Source organism: Lynx canadensis, chromosome A3 (assembly GCF_007474595.2).
Source record: "Lynx canadensis isolate LIC74 chromosome A3, mLynCan4.pri.v2, whole genome shotgun sequence".
Taxonomy (NCBI): Eukaryota; Metazoa; Chordata; class Mammalia; order Carnivora; family Felidae; genus Lynx; species Lynx canadensis.
In genome coordinates this window covers 59,586,669-59,605,435 of record NC_044305.1, presented here as the reverse complement: position 1 = coordinate 59,605,435, position 18,767 = coordinate 59,586,669, and the positions used below count along the sequence as shown (strand labels likewise).

Here is an 18,767-nt window from a genome sequence, read left to right as displayed (position 1 = left end):
CTAGAGAGTATCAAGGTGGAGTTTTGGGTGGCCGTGAAATGCTTCTGTACCTTGAGTGTGGTGGTCTCAAAACCTGCAGGATACTAAAAAAGAGTAAATTTGCTACTTGCGAATTGTACCTTAAGTTTTTTTTTTTTTTAATTTTTTTCAACGTCTTTATTTATTTTTGGGACAGACAGAGACAGAGCATGAACGGGGGAGGGGCAGAGAGAGAGGGAGACACAGAATCGGAAACAGGCTCCAGGCTCCGAGCCATCAGCCCAGAGCCTGACGCGGGGCTCGAACTCACAGACCGTGAGATCGTGACCTGGCTGAAGTCGGACGCTTAACCGACTGCGCCACCCAGGTGCCCCTGTACCTTAAGTTTTAAACATGAAAAAAAATTAAATGTTCAGAAAGCTAGAAATAGAAGGAAGCTACCTCAGCTGGACCTATAATATGCAATTCTTATACTCACTGTTAACAATTATACTCAATGATTAGAATAATCCTTATTAATGTCATGAATATGACAAAAAAATGTATAGACTCCAGCCGACACAATAAGAAGGATAAAATGGAACGCATTTGTTATTTGCAAAACTCTTAACAGCTTTTTATTTCATGTAAAGCCCCAAATCTTTTAGTGGCCCTACTGTCCCAGCATAATGTGACTGCATTTACCTCACTGTGTCACTTACTGTTCCTTGCCTGGGTTGCTCTGCCCTGACCCCAGTGGCCCTGTGGTCCCTCCAGCATGCAGGCACTTTCACTTCCATCTGCCCAGAACTCCCTTCCTCGACTTGTCTGTGTGACTCACTCCTTCTCTTCCTTCAGCTCAAGTGTCACCTCCTTAGGATGGTCTTTCTTAAGCTCTCTATTTAATATTCATCCACCCCCATTCACCATCAGCATCCATTATCTTCCTTTCACTATACATCATAATCTAACATGTTATGTATTTTACTGCTACATATTCTGTTTCTCCCCACTTGGAAAATTTAAGTCTACCAAAAAAAAAAAAAATCTAGCAGAATGAAAAGGAGTTCAGTAAACAGATATATATATAATCCAGTAGCATTCCTTTTCAATTCTCTTGAATAGATACCCAGGAGTGGAATTGCTGGATCATATGATAACCTGATGTTAAACTTTTGAGGAACTGTTAAAGTGTCTTTCAAAGAGGCTGCTTCTTTTTAGATCCTACCAGCAATTGATAACAGAGTTCCAGTTTCTCAATACTCTTGCCAACACTGATTATTGTTTGTTTGCCTTTGATTTTAGCCATTTAATAGGCTCTTAATTTTTTTATTTTTTATTTATTTTTAAGAGCGAGAGAGACAGAGTGTGAGCAGGGGAGGGGCAGAGAGAGAGGGAGACACAGAATCCGAAGCAGGCTCCAAGCTCTGAGCTCTTAGCACAGAGCCTGTGAGATCATGACGGGAGCCGAAGCTGGATGCCCAACTGACTGAGCCACCCAGGTGTCCGTAGCTCTTAGTTTTTTTTAATGTTTTATTTATTTTTGAGAGAGAGAGAGAGAGAGAGAGAGAGAGAGCGAGCGCAAGAGCAAGCAGGACAGGGGCAGAGAGAGGGGGACAGAGGATCTAAATTGGGCTCTGCGCTGACAGCAGCGACCCCGATGTAGGGCTTGAACTTGGAAACTGAAATCATGACATGAGCCAAAGTCAGACACTCAACCAACTGAGCCACCAAGGTGCCCCTGATTTTAGCCATTTAAGTAGACACGAAAGAGTATCTCCCATGGTTCTGATTTGTATCTCTAATGGTTAACAGTAGCAATAGTGTCTTTTCATGTACTTAATCAGGCATTTGTAGATCTCCTTGGGAGAAATGGCTATTTAAATCCTTTGCCCATTCTTAAAATGAGTTATCTTTTTATTGGTGGGTTGTAAGAGTTCTTTATATATTGTGTCACTACCTGTTTCAGTAAATAAAATTTTATTTGAACATAGCCACATTCATTCATTTAGGTATTGTCTGCAAAGCCTAAACTGTTTACAATGTTATCCTTTACAGAAAAAGCTTGTCAACCTCTAATTTAAAAATAAGTTATTGGGAAAGAATTAAAGAAATATACTGAAAAACAAAAACAAAAACAAATGGACAGTCCTGAAACAAATTCAATTGTTGACATAGGTGGCATTTCAAACCAGTGGTGGGGGTAGGGGGGACATGGACTAATTAGTTGATAGTGTAACAATGATTTTCTAACCACTGAAAAGAAGAAAGCTAGAATCCTATGTTATACCATCCACAAAAACTTTTTTAAAATCCAAAAACGAAACTATAAAAAATGAGAATAAAATAGAGAACACTGTTAGAATGTTGGAGCAGGAAATAATTTTTCTCTGACATAAAAATTAAACACTTTACTAGTATAAAACGTACATAAATAAGGTTGTAAGAAAATAGTTGCATCATATATAACAGACAAATGAATAAGATATAAGGAGTTCCTATAAATCATTTTTTAAAATTGGTAATGGATACAAATGGGCAATTTGTAAAGGAAAAACGGTCAATGCTCAAACTTCAAAGTAATTGGAGAAATGCAAATTAAAACAATGGGATATCAGTTTTTCACCCACACTACAGACACAATGATATAAAACCAGATAATGTTAAACGTTGGCAAGATGCATAAAAAGTACTATTGAAACACAGTCAAAGCTAAATATGGTTTCTCATGTTTCCAGCACCCAATTCCTATTCTAGATATCTGTACTAGAGATATTTAATAAGAGATATACAAGAGACATTACAAAAAATGTTGGTTGTGCTAATGCGTGTGATAACAACAAACCATAAACAATTTCAATATCCATCAAAAGGAGCTTGACCAAATAAACTACAGTTCATATGACAAAAGACTGTGCTGCTATTAAATAATGAAGAACATTTCCATGTATTTACTTGGAAAGATCTCCAAATACACTTTGTTAAGGGAAATGAAAGTCAGCTCTTAGAATGGAATTTACCACTGTGATAATTATAATGAAATGTTATTTTAATAATTCACTGTAAAAAGTTGCAATGTTGGTATTTAGAAATGATATGCATTCAAGGTATCTGAAAAACTCTTAGAAGAAATGTTTGTAGAACTATACCACTTAAGAGTTTTTTAAAACTGCATATGCACATATATGTTTATAATGCACAGCGAAGATGGCTAAAAGGGTACACACCAAACTCTTGAGAGTAAACTCTGGGTAGGGAAATAAAATCTGGATGAGGGTATTGGACACTTTTATATTTTGCTTCTACTTGCATAATTTTATATTTATGAATATGTAGTTAAGTGTTAGTTGTATGGTGAAGAATAGAAAATAAAACCTATTAGACTCACATGTAATTTAAATAGATATATTGTGGCTGATTTTTTGAGTGTGTGCTTGTCCTTAGAAAATATGGAAATTTGTCTTTTAAAGTCCTAGAAAATATTTTAAGGTTTACAAAAGATCCCCAAGAGCAATGATATACTACATGTCTTCAATTCTAAGACATTGATTTTAAGATACATCATCAATTTAATAATAGCTTTTCAGGAGAAAAAAAAGACACAATCACACTGAATGTATAAAATGATTGTAAGATGCATTTCAATTTCACAAATGTTTTTAGATAAAATGACAATTATAATATGCATCACATTTTGCAGAAAGTATGGAAGTCAAAGCTTAATTTTCTCCTTTTGATGAATAAATACATGCTTGCAAATTGTTGAAAATCAAAGCCATATGCCTCTGGCAGGAATATTTACAGAGGAAAAAACAACCAAGGGAAAATCCACTATCCACTAAAAATCTCTATGTGAGTAAAGCATATTCCTCCTGAGTGTTGCAAGATCTCACCTTATTTGGAAATGGAAATTTGCTTGGTTCCACTTTGCCAGGTGCTTGAACAGCAGAAAGTGGTGGGAGCCAGGTCATCTCCTAAAGAGAGGGAAAAAACACAGCTTTGTAATACAGAGATTATTTAAAGTCAGTAGCATATAAAACAGCTATATGAGCCTGCCTTAATACATGGAAGGGACAGGAATGAACAAGAGATGAATAAAGAATGAAAGGGATTTTTTAAAAAAGGATGTGAGACCCACTTTCATGATTTCTTTTCCTAATTTTACCAATTCTTGGTTCCATGGCTATCCCCATGCTCCCTTTATATCTTAAAAAGATCTGCAAGGCTGTCCTATTTTTTAGTTCATTTAAGCTCCTGAGTAAAGGGACAACCCAGTAGTAAAAGCTCTATGGAAAATGCTGTACAAAGGGGGCTGCTTCTCTTGGACTTGATCCCACAAAATTTCACAGGGTGTTTCTGAAGGAATGTACAAAGTACTTCTGACTTTAGGGTCATTATTAGAGGACTTTTTTATTTTGTTCAAAACTAATATTAGTATGAGTTTTCAATAAGCCCCACATATCACTTTGGTCTTCATAAAAATTTCCTTCATGGAGAAGTAAAAAAACGTATCACATGTACGAAACAGAGAGAGAAGTAAGTATCTTGCCATTTTTATAACACAGTATTAAGAATACAACTTCAGCTCAATGCACAGTCCTCTGTGGTATGTGTTTTGACACACACGTACACTGCACTGTGTGAGAGAGAACGGTTGTTTATTCACTTATAGTTTTCTCCTCCAGTTCCACCTCCTGGAAGGGATGTGCAGTCACTAAGTGATTGTACAATTAAATTCAATCAATTTCTGATCACCAGGAAACTTACTCGGTGTTTACAAGTAGGGTTTTAACCCGTTTTTTTTTTTTTTCCTTCCACCTTCAAACCCAAGCAAGCATAGAAACAGTAGTTGATCTGTTTTAAGCAAAGTGAGAAATTCTTTTTAGTTGAAGACATTTTCTCACCTCGCTTGGGAAAAAGGGATTCTGTCAGGTTTTTCAAGTCAAAGACATTCTTAAGGATGGTCTTGTGCGTTTTTGTTTTGTTTTGTTTTGGTAACTCTCCTCCTTCAATACCTTAGATAGTGCAGACCCACACTGGGAGCAGACAGAGTCAAACCCACCCGGGGAAGTATTTATTGACCTTATTAACATCTCTCACTCACCCTAACACCTGTTCTGTAGGTGGGTTAAGCTCATACGCATTTGAGATGTCCCTTCTCCATTGTGTTTCCAGTGGAAAGCAAAGGAAGATCCAGTGACCCTCTATGTCCCTCTCTCCTCTTAACTCTGCTCCCCAAGTCTTGGCCAGTTCTATCCTGTATCTATCCATGTTGTCTCTTTTGAGGTAGTTATGCAGGAATGCTGAGTTAGTGTCAAGGAACAGAGTGGGTGCTCAGTATATTTTTGGATGAAGGCCAAATTGGGACAGTATCTCTGCAATATCTCTACCATACTAATCACACCTTCACTACTTTCAACCTGAATTACTTTAATAGCTCCTTCACTGGTTCTTTCTTTTGCTGTTATTAATCCTTCTGCTACACTCCTGCCAACTTAATTTTTCTAGACTACAGATCCAGATGAAGAGCTTCACTCCTCCAAAATTTTCACATCCCACTATATACATAACAATATGATGACGACCATGGCCACAATGACTCCTGTTGTGCTTTACAGTTTTCACAGTATTTCCACACAAGATTTTAAATTTACACTCAACCTTCAATTATTACTAATTATTATTACATCCATATTGCTCAAAGAGATTAACTGATTTGCCCAAGTTCACTCAATTCATAAATGCCACAGCTGAAATTTGCACATATATCTCATACCTCCAGCCCACTATTTGTCTTTCACTTCACTGCATTTGCTCTTAAAGACCTCATCCTAGTATTCAAGACCTTCTACAACAAAGTCTGTTTTCCGCCTTGTGCCTTTTTATTAATCTACACGCACAGTACGTATAAGAAAAACTACACCTCTGTTTTCATTGACACTATACTTTTGTGTGTGAATGTCCTGCCCTCATATGCACTTTGGATTTCTATCCAACCACTAAGGCTCATCTTAAACATCATCTATGTCTTGAGGCCTTTGCTGATTCCCCTTCCATTCCAAGATGATACGACCGTTCCCTTCTCATGCTCCTCCAAAAGTATTTGTTTTTCTCTCTCGTAGTACCTGTTAGATTAATTTTTGTCTTACAGTTTTATGAGTACATACCTCAATCTGCACACAACCATTTCTCCCTCTTTCCCCTCCCATTCCTTCCTCCAAAGTAGAACAGAAATCATACTTAGGAATCTCAATAATATGTTTCAATAACATTCAGATCTATTAAACATAATCCTATAAAGAAGGACTGAAAATTTCTTCAGAGAGGGATACTGCCAATATGTCTTTGTGTAGACTGAAGCACATTATAAATACTAAACACTCAAAATTAACTCACTGAATTGAACTGAACACCCATATTTCAATGCAAAACTGCTCACTAACTTTATTTTAATTCTAACTATTTCTATGTAATTTTTCAACCTAATGAGTTCTGCTAAATATATGAAGGAATGATAAACGGGTTGCTTAAAACATTTAAATCTTTAGAATTTCCAAAAAAACCATAAGAATTCTTTACACAAACTATTTAAATATATACTTTAAAAATCAATGTGCGATGATTTTTTAAAAGATTGATCATTTATTATGTAAAAATTCTCCATTAGGGTTAGATGGGAAAATTAAGAACAAATAGATCATTCCTATTTCCTCTTCTGTCACACTAGCTCAGTGAGCTTAGGTAAGTGACATCTTGAGTAAATTGTAGTGATTTTAAAACCACACACTTAGGAATCAATCAAATCTCAGCTTGTAGTATTTTAGAACCAGAGGAAATAGAGATGTTAACAATCTCATGGTTTAATCATGAAGATTAAATGAGATAATACATATAAGGAGCATAGCATGTTCCTTTATGTTTAATCACTCTATAAAAGACAGTACTGATTAACATCAAACTGAGTTTCAGAATTCTGGGTCTCTAAACTGAGAAACAGAATTTCTCTCTGAGCTTTAGATATTGGGATACTGAGATGAGAGAATACATGGGAAAGTGTTTTGATAAAAGAATGAAGTATTATGCAAATGTAACCTGCAATTAAGCTAGCAATTATTAACACAAACTATAGAGTACTAAAACAGAAACTTATTTAAAGCAATTACCATGATTCCTAAGAAAGAATCATAATAATGATTCTTTACACTGTCCCTAAGTTTTCTCATGGGAACAGAGCCTTGACATAATAATAATGAGATGTGTTTTTTTTTTAAGCGTTTAATTTATACCTGTTTCTAGTAGTTTAAAATGTAAACAAAGATATAATTTTTGATAACTTCTAAAATTTCACTTAGTTTGTCTCACAAAATATTCTTCACAGGAAAAGATTCCTACCCATTGCAAGGTCATCAATCCCATGCCACTGTGCCCATTGTCCCCTACCCCCATGCTCTTGACTTCCTCTCCTCAACCATCCCATCATCACAGTGGCTATCCTGTAGCCACTTCCTGGATCACAGAAGTAATGTAAGGCCAATTACTCCAGAGTTTAGGTAGTTGCTTTCTGAACTTCTAATGTCCCTTGCCACTTCTTTGTCTGCCTTCCTTCCTTTTTGATTTTCTTGCCACTTAGGAATGAGGTCACACCCTATTCCTCAACACTGAGAGGGCCTCAGTTTTGAGCTTAGGTTCCTTAGCCAACTGGTAGGATTAAGAATAAGACATATCTGTCTTAACACAGCCTCACTAGTCCCATCTCTCCAAGCAGATGTCTAGTTACCCAAAGGATATATTTCAGGGTGTCTTCTTATTTCTTATATAGGCTTAAAATGCCAAGTCTCTTTATAGTAAATACACTCACTTTTCTGCTAAATGAAGTAACAGATGGTTCAATGATAACGGTATAGAATACTGCATTTCATTAACTGTCCAACTTTTTTTTTCTATCCTCCTTATACTGGTTTTCTGAAGGCCATGGGGCATACAGGCCAGTGTCCATTTTCACATCTATTTTACTGTAAGATTGACCTTGAGTCCCAAGAGTCCAGAGCTTAAAGGTGAGCAGACTTTCATGTACTCATTTTGCACAACCCTCTCCCTCCATGCAGCTCCCCACTTACTCTGGTGTCACCTTCATCAGCCTGTCCTAGGACAAATGGTCAGAGGCTTAGGGCATCCATTCATTAAGCAGTGTAGCTCTTTGTTATTCAAGGCAGTTGAATTTTAGCCTGAAATCTTAGTGTTCAAAATATACAGTATAAAGATCCGCAAAGTATAGTTAGTTTGCAAACAGAGGAAACCAGAAAATTTTTGAACAACATTTAAATTTCCCTATTAAAATCAGCAAATAGAGAAATACTTTCCCTGGTCTCTCTCCTTGCCTACTGTCTCCCCACTACAATCTATCCTGATCACTGTCACCCAAGTGTTTTATTTAAAATAGTTACTATGCTACACTTGCTCAAAAGCTTCCAGTGACTCTGGTCCAAGCATTCAAGATGCTCTGTCATATGGTGCCATCAAGAAACACTGCAGTGTTACTGCTTGTTACTTTTCTGTACGGTCCTCCCCACAAGCCAGATGGGTTTACTTCTTGTCCTGCCCTAGGTTTTCCTATCCTGACATTTTTTTGCCTTTCCTTTCATGTTTTTCCAACTTCACTTATCTCTTCATTCTTTCTCATCCCTCATCTCTTTATGAAGGTCACTGACCAGCGTGATCCTTAGCGAGAGCCACACCCTCCACCTCTCCATTACTGTGATCTGTGTCCCCTACTTAACATTTCCATGCTACCTGGGGCTGTGACTTTACCTTTCATGTGTTACCACTATCAGATTATGAATTTATAACCCTTGTTAGATTAGAGTAAAACCTCGGTTTGTGGGCATAATTCATTCCAAAAACATGCTTGTAATCCAAATCACTTGTACATCAAAGTGAATTTCAAGAACCGGTGTCTCAGTTGTGACCATGTGATGTTTGGCATCACATACACATATTGCAAGACATCGCTCATTTATCAAGTTAAAATTTACTAGAAATGTTCACTCATCTTGCGGAACACTCCCAGAACACGTTACTCACAGTCCAAGGTTTTACCGTATAACCTGTTTGAGGGAAGGGATTATGTCTTTTAAACTCTCTTATAGCTCTCTGGAGGCCTAGCACAATGGATAAAGTAATAGGAATTCATTTAATTTCCCTGGGATTCTCTTTTCTCTCCTTCTAGAATGATAACACCAATAAGCTATACTTGTCCTACGAAACACATATGATGGTTGCCAGGATTGAGAGCGACTGAATATCTTCTTTCTCTTTCAGCAATGTTTCAACATCTGCTGCCAACTCAGAGGTCTGCTAAAACGGGGTGTCTACCTCCACAGGCCTGGCAGATGACCATAGCTAACTCCAGCATTCTTTGTGCTCAGAAACTCACTCTTCTCAAAATAAAACACTGGTTTAATTCCATCACTTGGGAACAAAAATACAAACTGCCAAAGTCGACTTTTATGTATGGCGGTGGCTGCTGCAGATCAGAGCACTATTTTGTTTTCAGTTTCACACAAATTATTTGTGTTATGACACTCTTATCAGATAAGTGCTTCCAACAACAGAAAAGTGTAATAAAAATTACATATCCTTTAAATGCGGGTAGCTAACAAGAGTACTGTATCTGGTGAAGGGAAACACTCTGGAAGGCCCATACCTGGGATTCAGAGCAGCAGCTCTTGAGTAAGAAAAACTGGGGGAAGCACACAAATCCTTCCCTAATGGGGTTAGAGAGTATATTCTAATTGTCAATCCATCCCTGGACTTTAAATAGACTTCAAGGTCAAACTAAAAGGCTGGGCAGATTTTGGCTCTGAACAAGCAGGCTAAAGTTTTACCCTAAATCAACAAAAATTCAAGAACATCCTCATTTTGTTACTATAGTAAAAGACCTATAGTATGAAAAATAATAGTAAATATAATGAATTCATGTCCATTAAGAATAACAACAATCATTATCTTGATGGAAACACTACTCATGGAAACCTTTTAGAAAAATAGTAGCTGCTGAAAAAGGAAAGTACTTTCTTCTATTTTTTTACAGTACAGCTTAGGTTGCTAAAATTACAACTAAGCAAATAACCAATAAAAATGTATAATTGTAGCATTACCAAAAATCATAGTGAAATCTTGTTTCTTCATATTGAAAACCCAGGAATATGTCCAATTTGGACTAAAACTGGCCTGAGAAGGGGATTCCCAGGAGCTGTATTTTCTGGTCTTATACATGTCTCCTGGAGAGAAGAATCTCAGATTTGGAACACCAACTAATCTAAGCCAGAGCCTTTTAATTTAAGGCTATCCCCATGTTCTCAATGAGGTTAATCATCAATGGATAAAATGGAGGACGCACCACGTAGGTCAAGATTAATGGCATCAATTTGAGAAGCAGTTTTCAATTCAGCTTTCACATATTGAGAAAGACAAGGAGAACACCTGTGTTAGAAAACAGTACGACCCCATGGGCCTATGCGGGGAAGGCAAGCACTGGGGACTGAAAAATACAAAAGCCTTCAACCTGGCAATTTCAAGGGTGTCTTAGGTGGGTGCATCACACTTGCTCCTTGGGCCATCAGATTTTCAGTTCTCTGATACCACACTGTGTCTGGCCTTTCATTATTTCCTTCACATGTAAAGAGTGTGATTTCTTGTAAGGAAATCCATCCTGTGCACTAGAGACCCACGTCTCAGCTCCCTGACTTCAGCAACCCTGTAAACTCTGGACTCTCCAATAAGGATTAGAGGATAGCTTAAGGATAAGAGCACTGACTGAAGTCAAAATACAGCTGCCATTCCAAAAATTTATTTCATGCTAGATCCCTTCATTGTAGACTTTTCTGAAGATTTCTTGTTCTAGATGCAGTTTTGTTGTTTTCCAGTTTCTTTGGGGGCAGGAAGATGGATGTAACTTGTTTTATTGTCTTGTCCCTCTGTGTTAAGAGTATTGTTTTATCTATTTCCCTGGGACTTTCTGGAAAAATAAGAACCATACAATTCCATAATTCATTTTTAGATTCACCTGGCTTTCAACATTCATTTTTTCCCCTGGGCTTAAAAATATTATAATTTCTATTCTTTAATTGTGGGTTGTCTCTAGAACTAAACATTGTGTTAAAATGTTAAAAGTAGTAAAATCACTTTGGGTTCTTGGAATTTAAAGAGGGTTTTGATGTTGAGTGTACAGCTGTAGGAACTTAACGACTCTTGTTAAACCCAGGTGACAACTTCACCCCAGAGTTCCTGCTGCAACACACAGACACCTGCTAGTTTCCTGCACTCTTAAAAACCTTGTGCTCCTGTTGAGAAGCATTAATTAGTGTAATTTTAAAAGATGCTTTCAAAAAAAAAATAAAGCATTTGGCGGGGCAGTAGGAGGATTTCCCACATTCTGAATATGGGACTGTATTTTCCTGTACCATTTCTTTTTTGAAAAAATTTTTAATGTTTATTTATTTTTGAGAGAGAGACAGACAGAGTGAGAGTGGGTGAGGGGCAGATAAAGAGGGAGACACAGAATCTGAAACAGGCTCCAGGCTCTGAACTGTCAGCATAGAGCCCAATGTGGGGCTTGAAACCACAAACTGTGAAGTCATGACCTGAGCTGAAGTTGGGACATTCAAACGACTGAGCCACCCAGGCACCCCTTTCCTGTATCATTTCTAAGAATAAGTCATATTAAGTCTAGGTTTATGAGAAATGAACCAAATTCCTAACCAGCTCATAAGAAAGGTCATGTTATTAATGGTGCCACTGTCACCTTACTTCTGCTCTACATAACACCTTTTTTGTGACAGCACAAACAACCAGAAATTAGCCCTCCTACTAGATGTACAGACTGTAATTAATCCTAGAACTAGCTGTGGTTTGCAATGATCAAACTGCTCTTTCATACGTATCTAAGGGTAAAGAAGGTATTATTTGGGACAGAGAGGAAGACTGTGGAGGCCAGGAGGGGGAAGAGGGTGATAATTACATTCTTGGCCATGTTTTCCTCTTACTTATGTTCCTGAACCCCCTTCCACAGACAGATAATCATAAAAGTGCATTCGCCAAAACCCATCTCTCAATTATAGAGAAGTGGAATGGCAGAACAGGTTTGGAGTCAGCATCTGAGAAACCACGTGTCATCTTGTCCCTGCCATGAACCAGCAGAATGACCTTGGGCAAGTTTGCTTTTCTGATTCTTGATGTCCTCATCTGTAAATTGGTGTTAATAACCCTATCTTGTAGGATTACTAAAAGGGTTAGTGACAAACAAACAGAGTGCATAGTGTCTGGTAAAAAGTAGGTGCTCCAAAGAAGGTGATTATGGCTGTATCACTACCTTTATAATTAGCGTTGGCAGCTTTTGGCTTAGACTTTGTGAAGAGATGGGGATGGCTATAGGAGAAGGCATTTATGAGTTTGTTTTTTAATCTATTTCACTCTGTTAATTATTTAATATTTAACTGGTTAATTATTCATAGTCAAATAGAAGGCATAATGAAAGTGTGCTTATTAAACAATAATTTGCTTCCCTCACTCCCTTTGCTACTAAAGCACCATGTGCATAAAGAGGGGGGTGCTGTCTCATTGTCTGGTATTTTTCTGAAATGGGACAATTAGTAATAAGTGGAATGCATTCTCTTTCCAAAATTTGGTTTGGGGTTCTTAAGAGATTAGAAGCTTTGTTTTTATGCCTATAGACTACTACTGCAAGTACTGACCTGAGGGCTCTTCTAAAATGATCTGAAGGAGGCAATGGGGAAATGTGAATATAGAGACAGAAAGCTACTGGATCATGGTGGTAGGAGTTGACATCAAGGCAGGGCACAGAGCAAGGCAGGCAGGCAGGGTAAGAAGAGAACCAGAGAGCCACTGGGGCTAAGATAAAAGTCCCTGGTACAGTAGGATGTCTGGTTCCCCAGAGGGAAGGCAAGTCTCAGCAGCTGTGCTGCCCTTAGCCCAACCTTGCTGATGGTGCACGCCTTTCTCCCTTTCAAGTCCTTTCCCAGCTAAGTTCCCTTCGAACATGCAGGTTTCTGTCTATTAACTTCACCCAAGTATTTCTTCTCAGTTTGAGGGGTGATTTAGAAATCACTGAGTGGCATTGCCCTAGCTAGCAGGGATATTTCCTCATCTTATGGATGGATGTAAAAGGCAGGATGACTTTAAAAAATACAGGAAATGTCTACTGAAGTATTCCAGATACAGACAGCCAAATCGGGAGGAAGAAGGAAAGCTGGTTAGTTTTGGAGAGACCATCTTTTTTTTTTTTTCTTTTTAAACCATGAGGTTAATATATCCTGAAAAAGGGGAAGCAAAAGATTAAAATACTTTCCCCAGAAGTTCATAGGTCTGCGAGAAAAGAGAAGTTAGGGCCAAAATAAAAACAGAATGATAACTACTTTTCTTAGAAGAAAAGGCAACAAAAAAGACTGAGTTAGTATAGCCTGTAAAGAGCTTATCCCTTGGGAAAAGATATTCTGTGAGAACAAAGAAATGAAGATAAAAAATGAAGGCACCAAATTAATGATGTCTAAGGAAGATAAGATCCTGAACTCAGATGCTGTGTCTTGAAAGGGGGAAAGAAAAGACCTTAAGGAAATTAGGAAGCAAAGATGATCTTGCAGATGTCTCCATGGGGAGAAAGTGAGAAGGAAGGTTCAGAATACACAAAAGCAAATGGACAATCTACAAATTTGAGACAGATGTTTCTATTCCTTGATCCTTGCTGACAACACCAGACATAGTTTCCTGTCTTGAGAAGAGGTCTACAATCATGCTGAATAGTTTATGACTAGTTAGACCAATCAATTCAGTTTCTACTAGTGCATCCAGATGTACATTCAACTGAACTCATTTCTAACCATCCACTATGTACCAGGTGCAACACTATGTCCTGGGGATGCAACACAGAATACAACGCACGTGGAATTGTGAGCATCAGTGGGGCAACAAGCAACAAACAGTGAACACTGTAAACACAATACATCCATATTCCTCGTGGCTGCTATGTTTTTATTTCTTCTGGTTTTGTTTCTCATGGAGCCACCCCAGCCACCAATGTCTATCCTGGCCATAATGGATGCTGGTTGAGGTATCATAGTTCTCATGGTTGTTGCATTGGTCTAATGTGTCTAATTAGTTTGGCAAAAAAGAAGAATAAGTTGCTGTGTCAGACATCCAAGGGGCTACCTTGTGGAAAAAACATTACATGTGGCTCATGGAGACACCCAACATAATTAGAGGCAACTTGTTAAAGCTCTCAGGAAGAGTTTGGTTTCTATAAACTTTCTAACAATTTCTGACAATATTCCACAGGTGCTTTGTGCTAAGTACTGTTTTAGGTGCTGGAGACACAGCTGCAAATATGATCTCCATCCTCACGGATGCTACGTTCTGGCAAAAATGAGATAGACAGTAAACATGTACATAACTTTATATAGTATTATATAACATAACACAATGCAGTTTAAGTTAGTGTAATATAATATAATATAATATAATATAATATAATATAATATAATATAAATAATATAATATAATATAATAACCATTAAAACTACTCAGTGGTAAACTAGCCATTTCTTAAAATGGTGACCTGCATATCTTGGAAGCATTTGAGATCATCACAGCGAGAGGTCTCTGGGAGTCCCAAGTTTGGAGTACCTACTTTCTTCTGATTAGATGTGGCCACGTTGGGGAGACTTGAGGCAATCCCTGCCCTCTCTGTTTGTATCTATTCCTGACTCAGTGAAGTTCTTAACTGCACATGTAATCTCTGTTAGTCTAGGACACATGATTTCAATTTAATTTTTAATTTAATTGAAAAATTATCTTCACTGCATCTTTCTGTTTACATAAATAATATATGCTTCTTGTTAAAAGTTAAACATTGTAAAAATATAAAATGCAGGAAAGTGAAAGCCACTCAGGATCCTAACAACTATGGAGAATGCTCAGAGTGAACAGTTTCAAGCACTGGGTACTTATCCAATTTTTTATATACTTATACTAATATGGGGATTATCCACATATTTTTAATGAGGTCATACTGTTCGGTGACTTAATCATTTTCATCTTTAATTTCTTCTTTGCCAATACAACTGATAAATGTATCTTCTTTTGAAAGCTACACAGGCAATCCACTGCCTGGAAGTACTATAGTTTATTTAATCTGACTGGAAGTATGATAGTTTATTTAATCAAGTGATGGAGAGTTGGTTTGTTGCCTTTTTTCGTGACTATAAACCATACTTTGGAAAAAAATCCTTGTACATTGATCTTTTCATGGCTCTATATTACTTACAGAGTATAAATTCCTTGTATAGAATTTCTAGGTCAAATGGCATAAATATTTCAAATGCTAATATATTGTCAAATTGTTCTCTCAAAATGGTCTATTAATTTACATATCCTGTAACAGTACATGAAAGCCCTTTTCATATGAAAAGTATATGAAAGTTTCTAAAGACTTTTATTAATACTCTTCTTAAAAATCCTATTTGCAGTGGCTACTGGACCAAGATGGTGGCATAGGAGGCTACTGAATTTCCCTCCTCTCATGGACACACTGAATATACACCTACACATGGAGCAATCTCCTCTGAGAGAAATCCAGGAACTAGATGAGTGAATTCTACATGTCAGGTGACAGAGAAAATGTCCACATTGAAACAGGTAGAAAAGGCTGAGACTCATGCCATAAATACCATCACTGGCACTGCATATAACTGGGAGGAAACCCCTAAGTCCCAGCTTCTCTCTGAAGAGCAAAGGGTATGGGTCACATAGCTAGCACCCCAAATTTGAAGGCTGCCATTTGAGAGATGGGCCCCCAAATCACCTAGCTCCAAAAGCCAGCAAGGCTCACATTCATGAGTCCCACAGGATTACAAAAAACACAGAAGCAGTCATTAAGGGATACAGGAGCGTTTGTGGCTATACACCTGGGCAAAGTGCAGAGGTAGCAGGCAAAGATTCCCATCTCCCAGTTTCTCCCTGGATGGAATAAGAGTGCATGCGTTTCAGAGGGGCTGGCTTCTGATCAATGTGCATCTAAGTGCTAACTACAATCCTCCCCTTTGGGACACTGAAAAGTCTTGGCATACTCTCAACTACTGGGAGCCACTACAGAGCCAAAATGGCAGCTTGGACAATCACAAATGTTTGAGAGGTAACCAGGAGCTCAAACTGGGTGGGTTGACTGGACTCAACTATACAAAACCAGTCTGTCAAGCCAGGGAGAGGTGGCTGTTTTATCTAATATGCAGAAACAAACACAGAACATCTCAGAAAGGAAGAAATTGGGAACTATGTTCCAGACAAAAAAAGATAAATCTCCAGAAACCAATCCTAATGAAACAGAGATAAGTGATTTATCCAATTGAAGGTTCAGAGTAATATTTATAAAGATGCTCACTGAGGTCAGGAAATCAATTTATAAACAAAGTGAGAATTTCAACAAAGATGTAGAAAATATTAAAAGGTATGAAAAAATCACAAAGCTGATGAATGTAATAAATGAGTTGGAAAATTTAATAGAGGGATTGAACAGCACACTAAATCAAGAGGAAGAAAAAAAAAATCAGTGAACCTGATAACAGGGCAGTGGAATTCATCCAATAAGAGGTACAAAAAGAAAACAAAAAGAATAAAAAAGAGTGAGCTAGCTTAAGGGACTTATAGGACACCATTACATGTACCAATATACATTATGGGGATCCCAGAAAGAGAAAAGAGAAAAATGGGCTGAAATTTACTCAGATAAATAATGACCGAAAACTTCTCTAAGTTGAAAAAGGAAACAAACACCCAGATCCAGGAATCCCAGAAAGTGCCAAAGAAGATGAAGTTCCAAAGAAGAAGAAGTTTCCAAAGAAACTCATGCTGACACATATTATAATTAAACTGTCAAAAGCTAAAGACAAAGAGAGAATCTTAAAAGCAGCAAGAAAGAAGCAACTTGTTACATAAGAGGGAAATACCACAATATTATCAACAGATTTTTCAGGAGAAACCTTGCAGGCCTGAAGGCAGTGGGGTGATACATTCAAAATGCTGTCACAGAAAAAAACCCTGCCACCTGAGGATACTCTACCTGAAAAAATCCTTCCATCATCACTAGACCAGCCTTTTAAGAAATGTTAAAGGGAGTTCTTCAATATGAAGGGATGCTAATTAGTAACATAAAAATACAAGAGAGAATAAAACTCACTGGTTAAGGTAAATATGTAGTTAAATACAGAATACTCTAATCTTATAGTGGTGGTATATAATTACCTATAACTGTAGTATAAGGCTAAAAGCCAAAAGTATTAAAAATAACTACAACAATTTGTTAATAAATGCACAATATAAGAAGATGTAAACTGTGAAACAGAATAGAAGACCTGATACAAAAAAATTCCTAGAAGAGTACACAGGGAGTAAGTTCCTTGACATTGATCTCTCAGTTTTGACACAAAAAGCAAAGGCAATAAATGCAAAAATAAACAAGCAGGACTCCATCAAACTAAAAGCTTCTACACAGCAAAGGAAACATCAACAAAATGAAAAGAAAACTTGTGGCGTAGGAGATTTGCAAACCACATATCTGATAAATATCCAAAATGTATAAGGAACTCATACAACCCAAAAGCAAAAAAAAACAAAACAAAAAACAAAACAAAACAAAACAAAAAAAACAAGTAACCCAAAGATCTGAACAGACATTTCCCAAAGAAGACATACAGATGTACAACAGGTATATGAAAAGGAGCTCAGAATCACTAATGATCAGAGAAATGCACATCAAAACCACAATGAACTATCACCTCGCATCTGTTAGGATGTCTGTTATAAAAAAGATATGAGATGAAAAATGCTGGCAAGGATGTGGAGAAGATTAAGCCCTTGTACACTGTTGCTGAGAATGTAAAGTGGTACAGCTACTATGGAAAACAGTATGGAAGTTCCTCAAGAAATTAAAGTAGAACTACTACATGATCTAATAGGCTCATATTTGGGTATTATATCTAAAGGAGATAATCATTATCTCAAAGACGTATTTGTATTCCCACGTTCATTGCAGCATTATTCATAATAGCCAAAGAACGGAAACACCCTAAGTGCCCACTGATGGATGAATGGAAAAATAAATTGTGGTATGTATATACAATGGAATATTATTCAGCTTTAAAAAAGAGAAAATCTTGCCTTTTGTGATAACATGGATGGACCTTGAGGAAATTATTCCAAGTAAAATATACTAAACAGAGAAAGACAAATACTGTCCAGCATCACTACAGGTGGAATCTAAAGAAAGTTGAATTCATAGAAACAGAGAATAGAATGGTGGTTGCCTGAGGTTGGGGTTTGGGAAAAATAGGGAGAGGTTGGTAAAAGAGTACAAACTTTCACTTATAGGATAAATAAAGCCTGAGACCCAAATGTATAGTTGTTAATAATGTAATGTAAATACTGTATTGTATAAATGAAATTTGCTGAAAACTTAAAAAAAAGGCGAGGTGACAGAAGTGTTAATTAACTTCATGGTGGAAATATTTTCACAAGGCATATGTATATCTCATCATCATGATGGACTCTTTAAATATATTATAATTTTATTTATCATTTATACCTCAACATTTTTTTTACCTCATCGCCTTTATTTATTAATAAATAATATTTATTGATTGATTGATTGATTGATTGATTGTTTATTGATTTATTTTTGAGAGACAAAGAGAGCACACAGAGGAAGGGCAAAGGGAGAGGGAGAGAGGCTTGATCTCAGGACC

The 18,767-nt window shown here is 37.1% G+C and overlaps 1 protein-coding gene across 1 annotated transcript in view; it reads right to left on the bottom strand.

Annotated features, from left to right (window-relative positions):
* The window catches only part of AFF3 (AF4/FMR2 family member 3), a 462,049-nt gene that overhangs the window by 203,488 nt on the left and 239,794 nt on the right, over positions 1-18,767 (bottom strand). The window contains 1 exon segment of the mRNA XM_032592770.1: positions 3,852-3,932. Coding sequence (XP_032448661.1) covers positions 3,852-3,932 — 81 coding nt within the window.